The sequence below is a fragment of the Entelurus aequoreus genome, linkage group LG15 (assembly GCF_033978785.1).
Source record: "Entelurus aequoreus isolate RoL-2023_Sb linkage group LG15, RoL_Eaeq_v1.1, whole genome shotgun sequence".
Lineage (NCBI taxonomy): Eukaryota > Metazoa > Chordata > Actinopteri > Syngnathiformes > Syngnathidae > Entelurus > Entelurus aequoreus.
Genome location: NC_084745.1, coordinates 43680177 through 43697944, shown reverse-complemented (window position 1 = coordinate 43697944; position 17768 = coordinate 43680177). Strand labels below are relative to the sequence as shown.

Sequence of the window (17768 nt, the reverse complement as noted above, 5' to 3'; positions counted from 1 at the left end):
GGACTGATACAAAGTGGAAAAGTGTTCTGGGGTCTGACGAGTCCACATTTCAAATTGTTTTAGGAAACTGTGGACGTCGTGTCCTCCGGACCAAAGAGGAAAAGAACCATCCGGATTGTTATAGGCGCAAAGTTGAAAAGCCAGCATCTGTGATGGTATGGGGGTGTATTAGTGCCCAAGAAATGGGTAACTTACACATCTGTGAAGGCGCCATTAATGCTGAAAGGTACATACAGGTTTTGGAGCAACATATGTTGCCATCCAAGCAACGTTACCATGGACGCCCCTGCTTATTTCAGCAAGACAATGCCAAGCCACATGTTACATCAACGTGGCTTCATAGTAAAAGAGTGCGGGTACTACACTGGCCTGCCTGTAGTCCAGACCTGTCTCCCATTCGCATTATGAAGCCTAAAATACCACAACGGAGACCCCGGACTGTTGAACAACTTAAGCTGTACATCAAGCAAGAATGGGAAAGAATTCCACCTGAGAAGCTTAAAAAATGTGTCTCCTCAGTTCCCAAACGTTTACTGAGTGTTGTTAAAAGGAAAGGCCATGTAACACAGTGGTGAACATGCCCTTTCCCAACTACTTTGGCATGTGTTGCAGCCATGAAATTCTAAGTTTATTATTATTTGCAAAAAGAAAAATAAAGTTTATGAGTTTGAACATCAAATATCTTGTCTTTGTAGTGCATTCAATTGAATATGGGTTGAAAAGGATTTGCAAATCATTGTATTCCGTTTATATTTACATCCAACACAATTTCCCAACTCATATGGAAATGGGGTTTGTACAATACTTACAGTATAAACACATTGTAGAACTCAACAAAATACAAGACTGGCACATTCACCTGAACGGAAAAGATTACTACTTCCTAATTATGACAACACACTTTGAACAAACTGAAATGAATGCATACTTGCAGATGAAATAAGAAGATAAGACAACTAAATAGTATACAGTCCATTCCGGACACCCATCAAGCACTAGGATCCAGCATGCAGAGCCCACATGACCACAACAACATATCCCTTGATCGGTTTTTACAAAAATTCCACACTACAAATTAAGTAAAAAAGTATGTTTTATTTATGCTGATATTGGTACTGATATCAATGTCAGTATCGCCCAATAGTCTGGCCTGCAGTATCGTAAGTGAAAATGTGGGGGACACCCCTAATTGGAATGGACACAAAAGCAACAACAACAAAAACCCCAGTAGACCACCGTCAGGGGACACACCCACCAGAAACGGAAATAGAGAAACTCCACATTTAACGTTCGTAATGGAAGATGAAAGGTAAAAGTCAAGTTTCCACCATTGAAAGTTTGCTGATGACCACGACCTGGATGTGTGATCTACTCAAACATGATGAGGGATACGCCAAAGACTGAGTGGAACACATCTGATGAAGATATTCTAAAATACTACAAATAAACATCAAAAATGTGTAACGTTACATACATGTTTAATTGGGTGTTTGTGCCAAATGTATTCCTAATTTAAAAACTAAACTAATTTGTTTAGGACAGTGGTTCTCAAACTTTTTTTGTCATTCCCCACTTTGGACAAGGGGGAGTTTTCAAGCCCCACCTGCCCCCATCGCCCCAACAGAACGCTAATGCCAAGCTTCAAATTTTCAAATGTATTGAACATCAAGTAACATCAAGTTGTATACATTCAAACTCAATAACATAAAATAACATCAAGTTCAATAATCAATAAAATAACTGTGCAGCTGTGGTATAACTTGCATCAAGTTCAATATCAAATAAAATAACTTGCATCAAGTTCAATAATAAATCAAACAAAAGTGTTATAACTTGCATCAAGTTCAATAATAAATCAAAAAAAGTGTTATAACTTGCATCAAGTTCAATAATACATCAAAAAAAGTGTTATAACTTGAATCAAGTTCAATAATAAATCAAATAAAAGTGTTATAACTTGCATCAAGTTCAATAATAAATCAAATAACTTGCATCAAGTTCAATAATAAATAAAAATAAAAGTGCCACTTTGCAATCTTTGCAAAAAAAAAAGGAGGAGCTAATGCATTTGGCAAGACAGGGCAAGTGAACATGAGTTTTACAGTACTCCAGCATTAGTGGCTGCAATGAGCCTGTTTTGCACTGCACAGCTTTTCAAATCGTGGTTGCAGGCTTGACACTGCCACTGTTAAAACCTCATTGAGTTCGGGGCTGAGCTGCCTTGACGCGAGTGCTTCCCGGTGAATGACAGTGTGTCCAATGCGCATTTGGCGCAACCCTCTTTATTAGAGCCTGCAGCCCGTTTCTTGACTTTGCCATGGTCTGTGCGCCATCAGAGCAAAAGCCCACACAGTTTTCCCATTTAAGGTTGTGTTCTTTGAGGAAACTGTCCATTATCTTGAACAGCTCATCAGCAGTGGCTCTATTTTTTATGTATTTGCAAAACAGCAAATCCTCGCACAGTGACTCGCCATTCACAAAGCTTCCGCTTAGCCCCGCCCCCATTAGTTACTGTTGCTATGTCTGTCAAACTTGTGCTCCTACCTAGAAATTTAAAGCCTACAGGAAAAATAAGTAATTTACATTTATTTATATAGCGGATTTCACAGACAGAATCACAAAGTGATTTACAGTGTGTATAGAAAATGAAAGCATAGTAAAAAAAAAAAATGTAAGAATATAATTTAAAAAAAAAAAAATTAAAGTGAAATTTCCTCCCGTTTCTCGCGCCCCACCTGTCATGTCTCTATTCCCCACCAGTGGGGTGCGCCCCACACTTTGAGAAACGCTGGTTTAGGACCACAAATGTTCTTTGATGTGACTTTTAGAACATGCATTTAATTAATTCGAAAAAATGAAATGTACCAATTATTATGCACCATAGGTTCTTACAGGTTCATTAAACGAGTTTAGGACTGGACAGAGCATCTTTAAGTACCTGGGTGCATTGAGGAGGTGAGCTCAAAGCAGAATTGTAAGTGACCACACACATGATCTGTTGGAAGCCTGCGACCCAGTGAGTAACTTATTATCCGGTCCCTGTCAACCAAAAAGAAGAAAAAAGTGTGAAATAATCAGAACATGCTACATTGAAGTTACACCATTTAAAACCGCCTACATCGTATATCCGTGGTTAAACATTCAACATTCAAATTCTCATCATTGTCAAAGGCTCGAAACAACTGTTCCTTAGAAAAAACATTTTCAATAAAAGTGTATAAATTACCGCCCTTTTCAGACCATAGGGCAGGGGTGGGCAATTAATTTTTACCGGGGGCCGCATAAGCAACCCGAGCACTGCTGGAGGGCCACACCGACAATATTTCAATTAAATTTTGCTCAATATTATTTTTGATATACCGTAAGATAAATAATAATAATAATAATAATTAATAATAATAATAATAATTTAATTTAATCTAACTTAACTTTATACAAAAGCAGATTGCTTTTGATGGTTTTATTTTTAACACTGTCTTACACAACACTTCCTGATGTATAATACAATGCAAAAATGTCCATTTCTGCACAGGGTTAATTTCTGTCACTTTATCCTGCATTATCCAACATTTTTCCCCGTCAGATTTGGACAACCGTCTGTTGTTAAAAATAGTTTTTAATCATATTTATTTTATATTGGTTTTTATATTGGTTTTATATGTAATTATTTTTTGTTTTTATTCAGTCATTGGTGGAGCTAAGGATAATATTTGAATATTGTTTTTAATATTGTTGTGCAGCACTTTGGAAACATTTTGTTGTTTAAATGTGCTATATAAATAAAGTGGATTGGATTGGATTGTCACACCTGCCAGCTTGTCCCATTTCAGTCCTAACATGTCCAAACACGCATTTACTTATGTGAACAAGTCATTACCTGTGGTTGTCTCTTTAATTGACTGCATGGCTGCCAGCTACTCCGTGATTTGAAAGTCTGCAGTTATCCCACGTAAGAAGATGAGCAGCTGGGCGGTGTCACGTACATCGCAGCTCTCATCCAAAGCCAGCGAAAAACTGTCAAAGTCTCCGGCCATATCAGCCAATAAGCACTCCTTAATAAACTCTCCGTCAGAAAACGCCTTACTTTTTCTGGCGATTTTGTGAGAAATGACGAAACTTGTCCTGACAGCTGCATATCTGGGGGTGTGAAATTTGGCAAAAAGTCCTTGTTGGGTTTGCAGTTTTACCATCAATGCATCAGCCTCCGTTGCGCGTGCTTCATCAGACAGATTCCGGTATTTTTTGTAGTGGCGATTCAAATGATATTCTTTAAACACAACAACATGTGTACCACAAATTAAGCACACGGCTTTACCTTTAATTTCTGTAAAGAAATACTTGGCAGCAATGTTCCCTCTAATTGTTCATGTGTGTGAGCAAACACAAAAACTCCCTGAGCATTCAGTGGAGCACATGTGAGCAACATAACACATGGAAATACCAGCAGCACACCTGTCTCAAACCAATCTTTTATTATAACACTCAAATGACAGGAGTCATTTTCATGAGATTATTTTGTAATATTAGTGATTTGGCCCATTTGTAATGAAAATAAAAGAAATCTTGGTTTTCATAAACTATGGATTAGTATTGTACAATATGTCTGGGTGGGGGTCCTGCTTTGGAAATCATTTGTACCCCTTTCAGAGATCACATTTAGTTGCCCTTAAACATCCTCATGTTGCACAATGAAATGTAAGCATAGGATGAAGTGTGCATTCCTGTAACTTTCTCTAGTAACAGCATTCCATGATTAATATCAATAAATTAACATTAATAATAAATGACAGTAGAATAAACACACGTATGACTGAGGAGTCATAGTGTAACTTTGTGTGGTGTTTGAGTTGTCTGACTTTTTGTGTGGCCATAAACGCACCAGTGGTTTAGTGGTATGCGTGTTGGTGACAGATGACAAGTTGGTTTTGGCCTGGTTTGTACGGGAGAAAATGACTAGTTTTTCGAGATATACGTTTTTTACTCGTGTTTTGGTGTGGTTATGGCCGAATATAAACAGTTTTGCTCAATAAAGTGATCCATATAATTCCTGTCCTCGAAGCATCTCGATAGACGTTACAATAATTGAAAGGAGTTCAATTAAACGGTGTTGACGAACACCGTTAGGGCCGTTTGTTGTCACTGTCACTCAAAGTTGCATTGCAAAATTACACAGAATAAATGTGTTTATTTTGTTTAGAATTCAGATGGGATTTGATTTGGTGCGCGGCATATATTTGCTGTGCGCAGAGGACGCTTGAGCAGTGCGCAATTGCGCCGGCACGCACCTTAGAGGGAACGTTGCTTGGCAGTCCATGTCTTGTTGAAAACCCGCCATTCGTCATCAACTTTTCTCTTTTTAGCGTCTCGGATGTAAACCGTGCATCACTTGTCGCTGTGCACCTTCACTCACAGGTTACACACGGACATACGCCCATAAATAACACTTTTCAAAATAAAAGCAGCGCAGTTGTATTGCACGCACGACAGATGTTTTTTCAACTTTATTTTTGTAATTTGTGATTGCAGCTGTTCACATTCACTCACAATCACACACGAGCATATGTCACGGAAGTAATACAAATAACGCTTTTCAATACAAAAGCAGCACCGTTGTATTGCACACTCGACATAGATACTTTTTTAAATTTATTTTGTAATTTATTGGCAGCACGGTGGCAGAGGGGTTAGTGCGTCTGCCTCACAATACGAAGGTCCTGAGTAGTCGTGAGTTCAATCCCGGCCTCGGGATCTTTCTGTGTGGAGATTGCATGTTCTCCCCGTGACTGCGTGGGTTCCCTCCGGGTACTCCGGCTTCCTCCCACCTCCAAAGACATGCACCTGGGGATAGGTTGATTGGCAGCACTAAATTGGCCCTAGTGTGTGAATGTGAGTGTGAATGTTGTCTGTCTATCTGTGTTGGCCCTGCGATGAGGTGGCGACTTGTCCAGGGTGTACCCCGCCTTCCGCCCGATTGTAGCTAAGATAGGCTCCAGCGCCCCCCGCTACCCCAAAAGGGACAAGCGGTAGAAAATGGATGGATGGATTGGCCTCACGCGGGCCGGACAGGGACGCACAAAGAGCTGGATGTGGCCCGCGGGCTGCAGAATGCCCAGGTCTGCCATAGGGTGTACCGATAAGCAGGTCTATTTTAGTACAAAAGACGCATTAAAGGGAGGTCATATTGATTTTTTTTGTACTTTTAAAACACTTCCTTGTGGTCTACATCAGTGGTCCCCCAACCTTTTTGGAACCGCAAACCGGTCAACGCTTGAAAATTTGTCCCATGGAACGGGGGGGGCCTTTTTTTTTTTTTTTTTTGTCGTAAAAAAATACAATCATGTGTGCTTACGGACTGTATCCCTGAAGACTGTATTGATATATATTTATATATAATGTAGGAACCAGAATATTAATAACAGAAAGAAACAACCCTTTTGTGCGAATGAGTGTAAATGGGGGAGGGAGGTTTTTTGGGTATGTGCACTAATTGTAAGTGTGTCTTGTGTTTTTTATGTTGATTTAATAAAAAGAAATACATTTTTTTTTTTTTACATTTCTTTTGCTGCCGGTAACAATCCATCCACGGACCGGTGCCGGGCCGCGGCCCTGTGGTTGGGGACCACTAGTCTACATAACATGTAATGGTAGTTCTTTGGTCAAAATGTTGCATAGATTATGTTATCTTCCAGTCGCTTTCTGACCGTCTCTTCAGGATGCGCCGTTTTGTGAGCGGTCTTATTTACGTGGCTCCACTTTGACATCGCCCTCTCCCTGTCATCTTTGTTGTACCGCTTCCATAGCGAGTCTACTGACAGACATAAGTTAGAACTGCATGCTACTTTGTATTAAAAATGGCAACAGCGGAGGATGAATGCCCCACGACAAGAGGATATAGAAAAAGAAGGAGCTTATTTACTAGGACGCGGACATGCTCAAATTTTCGGCAGGTACCATTAGGTAAGAAAAGTTGGTTTTGCTGAATATGATAATATGTCTCCTATTAGGTGCCATTTTGGTGTCCTTATACACACACCATAGTAATACTTGTATGTTGAAGCACAGTACGCCTTGACTACGGTAGCCGTAATGCTCCGCGTTTCATCAAGCGGTGTGGCTTCGTAGCTTACCAAAGTCATACTAAAACGCCGATTGCAATGTTTTATATTCTCACTGAAACGTCAAAGTTTGGGTGTTGCTTGCTTACAGGTAATTGCTAGCGTCATTTATTGAACAGGCTTCAACTTGCAGTACACACATATCTCTTATGTGTGACTGCCATCTACTGCTGACACTTATTACACCATGTACCAAATAAAATTGCTTTGACGTCGGTAAGCACAACCGGAATTTATACGTACATTGGGCACACCAGGTTATAAGGCGCACTGTCGATTTTTGAGAAAATTAAAGGAATTTAAGTGTGCCTTAAAGTCTGAAAAATACGGTACTGGGGGTGTCGCGATACAATTTTTTCACTTGCAATGGATTAACAATATTGGAGCCTTGAGTATTGGCCAATACAGATATTGATCAAGTGAAATTAGTCAAAGAACAGTGGTAGGTATGAAAAACACCATTATTAACCGTATGGAATTACTTAAGCTGTTTTTTAATTTAAGTGGAGTGGTAATTTATTTTTGGCGACACCTAGTGCCCACAATATTTCGATAAATTAACGGTAAATTGAATGATGCAGACAGGTTTGATACTGGATACTTTCTAATAGGCTTATGTCTTGGAGACTTTGTATGTGTAAGTAATATGCAACTACGATTTGATACTTGTTTATATTGCAAAATGTGTTTTAGACTGCAATATTGTTCAATTAAGGACACTTATTAGGTATATCTAGCTTGTGTGCAATTATGTGCATAGCTGTTGTGTAGCTGCTAGCTCCTAGTAGCCTAAAAATACAATAAAAGAACAACGTTGTGTGCTTATTGGAGGACATTTAGATGTTTACTGGTTGTCCAGCTTTGCACAAGTAAAATAAGAAATGTTGAATATTAAAATGTTGCTGTTTGGGGAGGGCATGCATGGAATTAATGTATTTCAATTAATTTTAATGGGCTGTTTCCCAATACACGTTTTACAAGTTATCAGCTTAAACCCATTAGCCAGTGTAGGTAAGACCTTTAAGAATACTTTGCCAGCACAGTTTGTAGGTTTGAAATGTGTTCAACTTTAGTGGTTCCAGTGTAAGTAAAGTCATTCATGAAGTAATAAATACATGGATGAGAAAAATGGTCCCGTAACACAACACAATATTTATTTTTTTGTCTAGTTTTACCCAAGGGCGTGTTTCTCCAGCAGCCTCTGGACAGGAACAGACAATTTTCCCAGGAAACGTTTGATGATGGGCCGACTCTTGGCAAACTTGTCTTTCACCTCAATCTCAAGCACATCAGTGGGCAGCGACAAGAAGTTAAATCTCTGGAGAAAGAAAGAAAAGTGCATGATAATTACATCTCCATGTATCATTCGATTTGAGGAATACTTGATATTGTTCTGCTCGTTGCATTATTAGTTTAGCTCAGCTGATGTGGTTGCGCTCCAAGTGAGTTTTAGTGTGGTCTGCGATTCTGGATACACATGAAGAACAATCAGGATTGGAGAACACAGGGGCAAGGATAGCAAGACAGAATACAAAGCATGAGTTTAAAAAACATTTTATTCACACTCACGGCCCTTGCCTTTAATTGCCTTTGGATTAATTAAAAAATACAAAATAATAACGGCGGACGGCGTGGCAAAGTTGGTAGAGTGGCTGTGCCAGCAATCGAAGGGTTGCTGGTTACTGGGGTTCAATCCCCACCTTCTACCATCCTAGTCACGTCCGTTGTGTCCTTGGGCAAGACACTTCACCCTTGCTCCTGATGGCTGCTGGTTAGCGCCTTGCATGGCAGCTCCCGCCATCAGTGTGTGAATGTGTGTGTGAATGGGTGAATGTGGAAATACTGTCAAAGTGCTTTGAGTACCTTGAAGGTAGAAAAGCGCATACAAGTATAACCCATTTATCATTTATTTATCATTTAATAAAGCTGAAGATTTTTGTAACTATTGTTGTCCACCAGCTGAGTTTGACAGATCTATATTTAGAAGAATATGACACACAGGTGTCAATAACAGGAAGTGAATATGCGTGAAACACTCTAAACCAGGCCTGGGCAATTATTTTGAGCCGGGGGCCAAATTTAGAGAAAAAAATGTGTCTGGGGGCCGGTATATCTGATTTTTAGGAACACTAATACACAACCTCACAATAATATCTGATTGAAAGCTAAAACCGTTATAACAGACCACCTTAAAACACAGAATGACATTTTATTTTTTTTTACTGAATGAGACACCCAGAATGCACATGAATATAAAGAATGTGGGATTTACAATATTAACTATGGACGATAAAACACTGAATATTTACAACATATGGACGTCACACCCCCTCTCGATCGACAATTTTACAATCAAGCAAAATGCGACAAAAATGCAACAAACACAGTATATGAATGCGAAAGGGGAAAAAAACACATACAATCTGATACATCTGATATATCACTAAGCTTTAGAACTTTGTTGTAAAAAGCTCCTTCCGTGTCTGTCCCTGACACCCGCATTTCAGGCTGGCCGCCCTGGAAACGCTCTGTGGAAACGCTCCCCACCCACACTGCTTGGTGCCTCGTCTGAGCTGCTGTGACTTAGATTACCATAGTAACTAATTAGATGACCATAGTAACTAGTATATCATGCAAAAGCGCAGATTTCAACCATTGAAATACTTTGTATAGTTCAAGACTTACGGTCATTTGAAAACATCAATGCACATCATAATGGCAGCTACAGTTTCCATCTTAAAGATCCCAAAAAATTATTTGGGAATGTCCGGCGGGCCAGATTGAAAATATTGGCCATAATTTTCCCAGATCTGCTCTAAACCAAGGGTGTCGAACCTTGTTTCCATTGAGGACCACATCGCAGTAACGGCTGCCTTCAGAGGGCTGCTTATAACAGTGACAGTAAGAATATAGTAATACAACATATAATAATTAGGAGTGCTAAAAAAATACCCGAATCACATCCAAACTGCAATTTTTATTTATTCCGATTCAAAATCGATTAATTTCTTTTTTTAATCAATTAAAAAAATGTTAAATACTTAAAAACAAAAAAAAGAGTTCATGCGGTCCTCTCCAAGGTTTCTCATAGTCATTCACATTGACGTCCCACTGGGGTGAGTTTTCCTTGCCCGTATGTGGGCTCTGTACCGAGGATGTCGTTGTGGCTTGTACAGCCCTTTGAGACACTTGTGATTTAGGGCTATATAAATAAACATTGATTGATTGAAGACGTTTTTAGGCCATCTCCCTGCTTACTTGCTGCGCAACCGGCATACGTCAGCAACCAAAAGGAAGTTTTGGATCCTGTCACCTGTTTTGAAAAGGTTTTATTGAAAGTATACAAGAATCGGTTTGATTCGAGAATCGTGTTGAATCTAGAATAAATTCTAAATCGAATCTTGAGGTGCATAAAGATTCCCACCTCTAATAATAATATATTTGTTGCATGAGAAGACAATAGTAAAGTTTAAAACATATGCAATTTCATTATATTGCATACCATTTTTTCTGTCAAAATGGAAACAATGAATACATTTAGTAAGAAAGAAGAAGTATGCACATTATGTCCAGGCTTTTGCGGGCCACATTATATGATGAGGTGGGCCAGATCTGTCTATAAATATGTAGTCTTCTTCTGCTTTAATTTGTAAACACTCACATAAAAATAACATGGCTCTTAAGAAGCCAGAACAATATATACCGTATTTTCTGGACATTAGGGCGGATTATAAGGCCCACTGCCGATGGGCGGGTCTATTCAGGTCTTTTTTCATACAAAAGGAGCACCAGATTATAAGGCGCCTTAAAGGGGTCATAATGTGATTTTTTTCTAAATTTAAAACATTTCCTTGTGGTCTACATAACATGTAATGGTGGTTCCTTGGTCAAAATCTTGCATAGATGATGTTTTACAGACCATCTTTAAGTCACTTTCTGGCAGTCGCTTCAGGATGCGCTGTTTTGTGGGCGGTCTTATTTACGTGGCTCACCTTCGACAGCGTCTGCTCTCCGTCATTTTTGTTGTAGCGGTGTAGTGTGCAAGGACGGGAGTGGAAGAAGTGTCAAAAGATGGAGCTAACTGTTTTAATGACATTCAGACTTTACTTAAACCAACAACGGAGCAGCATCTCCTCATTAGTGGCTCACTAGTGCAATAACAAGGCCGGAAATGTGTCCCGTGAAAAACCGTCCGACCGGAACTCTCTAATAACTAAAGTTCCGTGGGTGAATTATGTAAACTCACTACACCGGTATGTTTTGGCACTTCCATAGTGAGATGTAAGTTAGAACTTTACGCTACTTTACATTAAAAATGGCAACAGCAGAGGATGAATGTCCCATAACAAAAAGATAGTGAAAAAGAAGACGCTTATCGACTACGGCATCGGCACGACTACAGCGGCGCATGTGCGCAAATTTTCAGGACTTATACAGATCTCAAATACACATCAGCAGGTAACAGAAGGTAAGAAAAGTTGGTTTTGCATAATATTGTGAAGCAAAACGCAAGATAATATGTCTGCTAATGGATGCCATTTTGCGGTCCTTATACACACACCATAGTAATACTTGTATCTTTGACTACGGTAACCGTAATGGACCGACAAGCCATCAAGCGGTGCGGCTTCAAAGTCATACTATAACATTTTGACAGATTTTTGAGCGCCGTGTGTAATGTTCTATATTTTCAATGGAACATTTAAAGTTTTGGTGTTGTTTACTGGCGTCATATTGCAGTCTACACCTATCTCTTATGTGTGACTACCATCTACTGGTCACACTTATCATTACACCATGTACCAAATAAAATTGCTTCGAGGTCGGTAAGCACAACCAGAATTATTCCGTACTTTGGGCGCACCGGGTTATAAGGCGCACTGCCGATTTTTGAGAAAATGAAAGGATTTTAAGTGCGCCTTATAGTCAGAAAAATACGGTAATGTTTCTTCTGCCAAGAAAGTGTATTTATTTTGTTAATTTGTTTGAAATAAAACTTGGTAAAAAGATTTGTTGTGTGTATAAGTACTTTCTGAGCATGTTCAACAACCGTGGTATGAAATTTTCATATTGTTACAACCCTACTCACAACAATGTCAGGTACTAGAAGTCAAGATGAGTGTCGAAAGAAAATAATTTGATGGAAAATTGTGTGTTTTAGCCAAAATGGGAAAGGGAATGTTTATTGGCTTCATAGACAAGCCAATGCGTTAGTAGTGTTTGGAGACATAATCAACAATGAAAGACTTACACTTTACTTATACTGCAACACAAATCTGAAAGTAGTATTGATTTCAATTAAAGCTGCTGTTTGTCGTTGATAGATGGCTGACTCGAGGGCTTTTGCGTTTAAACAAGCTGCAATCCCGCTTTCTTCATGCGAGCCACACCCCACTAATACAGACGCACACAACAAAATAACATATGTTACAAAAGCAGTGTTTGGTAAAGCCTGTGATTGTACTCACTAGATCAACAGGAAATAACCACCATACTATCAAGGATGATCCGATCAGGGTTTTATGCTTGACTTTTGTGATTGGCACTGAATGGTATTCATCACACCCTCCAGAATTTCTCAGGCTTTTTTTGGGGGGGGATTGTTGCAACCTAAAATGCCTGAATTCGCAGCAGCTTTTTCATAAAGTAGGGGTAAAAGTTGCAATGTTTTGAGTCTTATTTTTTTTCCAATAACAAAAAAAGTGTTATTTCATGGATATGTTATCAATGTTTTCAGTGTTCCTTGTAACCTTAACCTCAATAAGCACAGGAAAACAAATACTGTACTGATGTTTTATACCACACAGGCTTAAAAGTAGACACTACATGCCAGTAAAAGCACATACTCAGGGTTCATAAAGGTAATAATTAAATATAATTATTGATGAACACCACCAAAAGCTTCCTTATTGTCCGCTGTCTGCTCTGTCATCCACAAGTTGCAGATATTCTCTGTGTATATTTTACACTAGAAAAAGTTTTGTCCACCTTGAACATGTATTTAGGTTTCAACACATTTATCCCTGCATGTTTAGAGCATTTGTGAACTTTTGAGTGATTAGTACTCATTTTTGTTGGTAAATGAGAGAAGATGAAAGATTATCATCACACATCAACTTCTCTAACATGTAAACGTTGCCTCTTTGCTAGGTCAGCATTGCAAATGAAAATATGTTCATAATTAATGTACCCTTGATAAATAAAGGTTAAATACATATATAAATACATGTAAACTAGGAAGTAAATGTTTATACACTACCCAGAAGGCTTAGCGCTGTGGCCAGTAACCAAAAGCTCTGAGCTACGTGGTAGGATGACAATTTGCGTGAATTTAGCGTTGATTGGCCCTAACCGTTTTGTACGATTCGTCTTGTGAAAAAGGTGGAGTAACACATTGAGGAAGTGAAGATTTTGTAATGCAGCTTTTTGCACATTGTTAGTGGAGGAGAATGGAAAGGAGTGAATAATTTACAAGTATGAACCAAGAGGGAGGAGACCGCTGCATGAACCAAGATGCAGACAGGCTTAGAGGGAGAGGGTGAATGTGTATTCGGAACATCTGTGATATATAGCTTCAGTAGGGAAGACCGGATGCGAGGGCTGCAGAGAGAAGGATGGAACCAAGAGACACAAAAAAAAGGACATATTCACCTGAACAGAAACATGTAAAGTACAACTTTTAAATATTGATAAGACTAATGATGTGACGAAGCTGTTTAAAATAACCAGGGGTGTCCATGCCGATATTGAAAAAAAAACTATTAGATTATATCAGCTTGCATCTGAAATCTCCGATACAAGCAGTCCTGCAGCATGTTTACTTGTGCAAAGCTGGACAGCCACTTAACATCTAAATATCCTCCAATAAGCACACAATGTTGGTCTTTTCCTGTATTTTAGTCAAGTCATTTACAGAAGGTAAATATGGTAGATTGTAGGCTTGCAACTACACAACAGCTAACTGAGCACACAAGCTAGACATATGTAATACGAGTCATTAATTGAACAATATTGCAGTGTAAAACAGCGCATTTGTCAATATAAACAAGTATCAAATAATTATAGTTACATATTACTGACACATACAGAGTCTCCAAGGTAGAAGTGTATTAGAAAGTACCCAGTAACAAACCTGACATTAACTTTATGAAATATCATGGCCAAAAATCAATACCCACTTAACTTCAATTTAAAGGGGAACTGCACTTTTTTTTTGGAATTTTGCCTATCGTTTACAATCATAATGAAAGACATGAAGGCTGTATTAAAAAACAACAACATTCTAACTCGTAAATAAAAAAAATCTAAAAGTCTGCTTACAACAGAACCAATGTGAGGTCCTATATTTCACCCATAAAACCCAATTAATAACCAGCCAAAAAGCACCAACAATACTCCATTTGCATTTTGTGACTTGAATATCAACCAAGTTTTAGTGATTTTGTTATAATAACTACTAATGCCGACAGACTATTTATTGCGGCGCTGTGATCACTAGCGTGTGTCTCTCTGTTTACATCGAGTGGTCTGCTGTTTCCTTGCCTGTGGTAGTTTATTGTACATCATAAATCATGCATCTCACCTGGATAGCAGAAGGATGAGGACGTATTCCGACAAGTTGGTACACTTTGACAGCCAATTTAGATCAAGTTTAAGCGAGAACGACACGAAAAGACGCTTGATTTCAACCCCCTTTTCTTCGCAAAGATTATGAGTCATTTTTCTTCTAAAAGCGAGTATATGAACATCCCAGCAGTCGGCATCCTAATGACAGCAGACATTGTGCAGTAAGTGATGTGTTATTATGTTTGTTGGCTCTCATGAAGTCTGCAGTTAGTAATAATCAGAGATGAAGAAAAACAAAGTAAACGTTGTGATTAGGGCTGCAACTAATGATTCATTTGATAATCGATTAATCTGACGATTATTACTTCGATTAATCGATTAATAATCGGATAAAAGAGACAAAGTACATTTCTATCCTTTCCAGTATTTTATTGAAAAAATACAGCATACTGGCACCATACTTATGTTGATTATTGTTTCTCAGCTGTTTGTACATGTTGCAGTTTATAAATAAAGGTTTATTTAAAAAAAAATAAAAAAATAAAATAAAATAAAATAAAAAATGAAAAAAATTGTTTCTGCGCATGCGCACAGCATAGATCCAACGAATCGATGACTAAATTAATCGACAAATTTTTTAATAATCGTTTTTAATCGATTTTATCGATTAGTTGTTGCAGCCTAGTTGTGATGCGTTTTTTAAACTAATGCAAAAATTAAAATGATCAAAATACGTAAATATTTAATGTTATTATAAATGGGCCTTTTAGTACATTACATAAATACTTACATAATGTTTATAAAACCTTAATAAATGTGTTTGGATGTTTTTTTTTAAGGGCTCTATAGTGAGAATATAGCGACTCTCCTAGGCTCCATTGTAAGCGGACTTTTGATCGCAATTATTTAGAATGCATTAAAAAAAGAAAACATTTCTGTTATTGTCTTTAATAAGTATTGTGAACGATAGGCAACATTCCAAAAAAAACTTAAAGACAGCGTAAGTTCATTCCAGATTGTTTTTCATACCTACCATTGTTCTTTGACTAATTTCACTTGATCAAACCTTTAGTAAAATTCCACACAGCAAAAAAATTAACGTATGTTGCATTTGTGCAGATATCGTATTGGATCGATATTGTTACTCAAGGCTGCAATATTGGTATACTATCGGAAGTGAAAACGTTGTATCAGTACACCCCTAATATTAATATAGAGAACGAAGTGATTGCCAAAATTAGCATATTTTTATGCAAGGTACATTTGAATTTTAACAAATACATCTGAGTGCATCGATGAAACTCAATCTAAATGTATTCAGTTAGCAGCTCTCAAAATATTTTCCACTTGCTCATTAACAGCACTTTCACTACTTGCATCTATGATGAACCAACATGGTTTCAAGAGGACTGCGTTTGGCAGGTATGATGAAGAGCACAGATGGAGGTAAGTGTGTGATTGTGTGTGTGTGTGTGTGTGTTTATATACCTCTGAGTTCCATTTTGGGTTGACTGTGTTGCAGACGACGCCAGAGCGCTTCTCCTGACCATGGTGTGGCAACAATGGGAAGATGCTATGCTTTCCAGGCTGGATGGAAAGCTTGAGGTACGGGTCTGGATTAAAGAACATCCCCTTCTTCAAACCAACTGCTTGGAGGTCTGCAGTGTATGATAAGAAGGTAGCATAGATTAATGCAATGTTTGGGACAACTGAACATGAGAAAAGTCATTAATCAGAACAAAAAAACAACTGGCAATAGGAGGTTGTGGACTACTACAATGTGGCTCAGAGATCCTCAACTTGTTTCAGGGCCAGAATTGTTCACACTTTAGATTCTCCAGGTTTACATATTTCACTGAGAAGGGTAAGTGTTACCAAAAGACAATAGTTTTCCTAGCACTATCGCTTGTCATGACTGCTGCTAGTCAAAGGCTGGACTGCACGCTTGTGGAGGTGCCCTGCATGTCTGGATCACCGCTGCTGTGGCGAGTACTTATCCTTTTGTGACTGCTTGTAAGTGATTACCTAATAAATGCACTTCCTGTCATTTACTTTTAATGGGTACCACTAAGAAAACTCAAATCTGTAGCTTCCATCTTAAAAAACAGGTGAAACGATAATACATGACATAACCTGGGATGAGGTTACTATATCGTAGAATGTACTGGTGCACGGGCACTTTGACCTGGGATTATGAAACAGCTTGGATCACTTATTATTGTCCAAAGAACTACATATTGGCCTTACCAGATTTTAGAAAAAAACATTGATCATGAATGGGCTTGTGTGGGAGATAAGGTTAAGGGAACATATGTCAATGCTGCGTTTTGGGACATTATGTAATAAATTTAAATAAACAAAAGGAGGGATGCCGATTCTCACAATCTATGTGTCTCAGCGTGTTTTTTCGCTTTAAAAATATAGTAGCAGCCATTCAAAAGTTCCCCTTCAAGCTGAAAGATAGCTAATTTCCAGGCAGGAACTTGCAGCCCGGGAAAGGGCACCAACCACGGATCAGCCAAGCTTCAGCCAAAGGCTTGAGTGACTCAGTCTGGCAGGCTAGAAATACACCTTCAAAACCAGTGACCTTAAATTATATACTGATGCCTCACGATCAAGGTCCTAGTGGAGCCAATGTTTTGGACAGCAACTAAGTCAAAGTGACACACCATTCAGATCATAACTAGTCCAAACTAGACACTATCCGCAGCGACTGGTTGCATCAAAACCACATCTGTAGACTGTAATGTCATTATCGATAAGTGTGCGGCAACAGTATGGATTTGTCAAGATCCCTGCCCTTAGGAACTGAGTACACAGTGTGCACAGTTTACAAATTGAAGTGCAATGATGATGGCATTTCATGTAAGACACAGCCATGGATTTGTCAGTCCTAAAACACGAACTGACAAACTTTTAACTTCCAATTAAAGGCCTACTGAAACCCACTACTACCGACCACGCAGTCTGATAGTTTATATATCAATGATGAAATCTTAACATTGCAACACATGCCAATACGGCCGGGTTAACTTATAAAGTGCAATTTTAAATTTCCAGCTAAACTTCCGGTTGAAAACGTCTATG

General features: G+C 38.6%; 1 protein-coding gene across 3 annotated transcripts in view; it reads right to left on the bottom strand.

Annotated features, from left to right (window-relative positions):
* LOC133630166 (E3 ubiquitin-protein ligase HECW1) overlaps positions 1-17768 on the bottom strand; it is a 158230-nt gene that overhangs the window by 100508 nt on the left and 39954 nt on the right. For all 3 annotated transcript variants that reach the window (XR_009821201.1, XM_062021564.1, XM_062021565.1), the window contains exons 7-9: positions 16170-16339; positions 8291-8433; positions 2939-3039 (exon numbers count right to left, since the gene is read on the bottom strand). Coding sequence is in view for 2 of the 3 variants with exons in the window: in XM_062021564.1 (XP_061877548.1) it covers positions 2939-3039; positions 8291-8433; positions 16170-16339 (414 nt within the window). In the remaining variant the exon portion in view is untranslated. The remainder of the gene's footprint in view (positions 1-2938; positions 3040-8290; positions 8434-16169; positions 16340-17768) is intronic.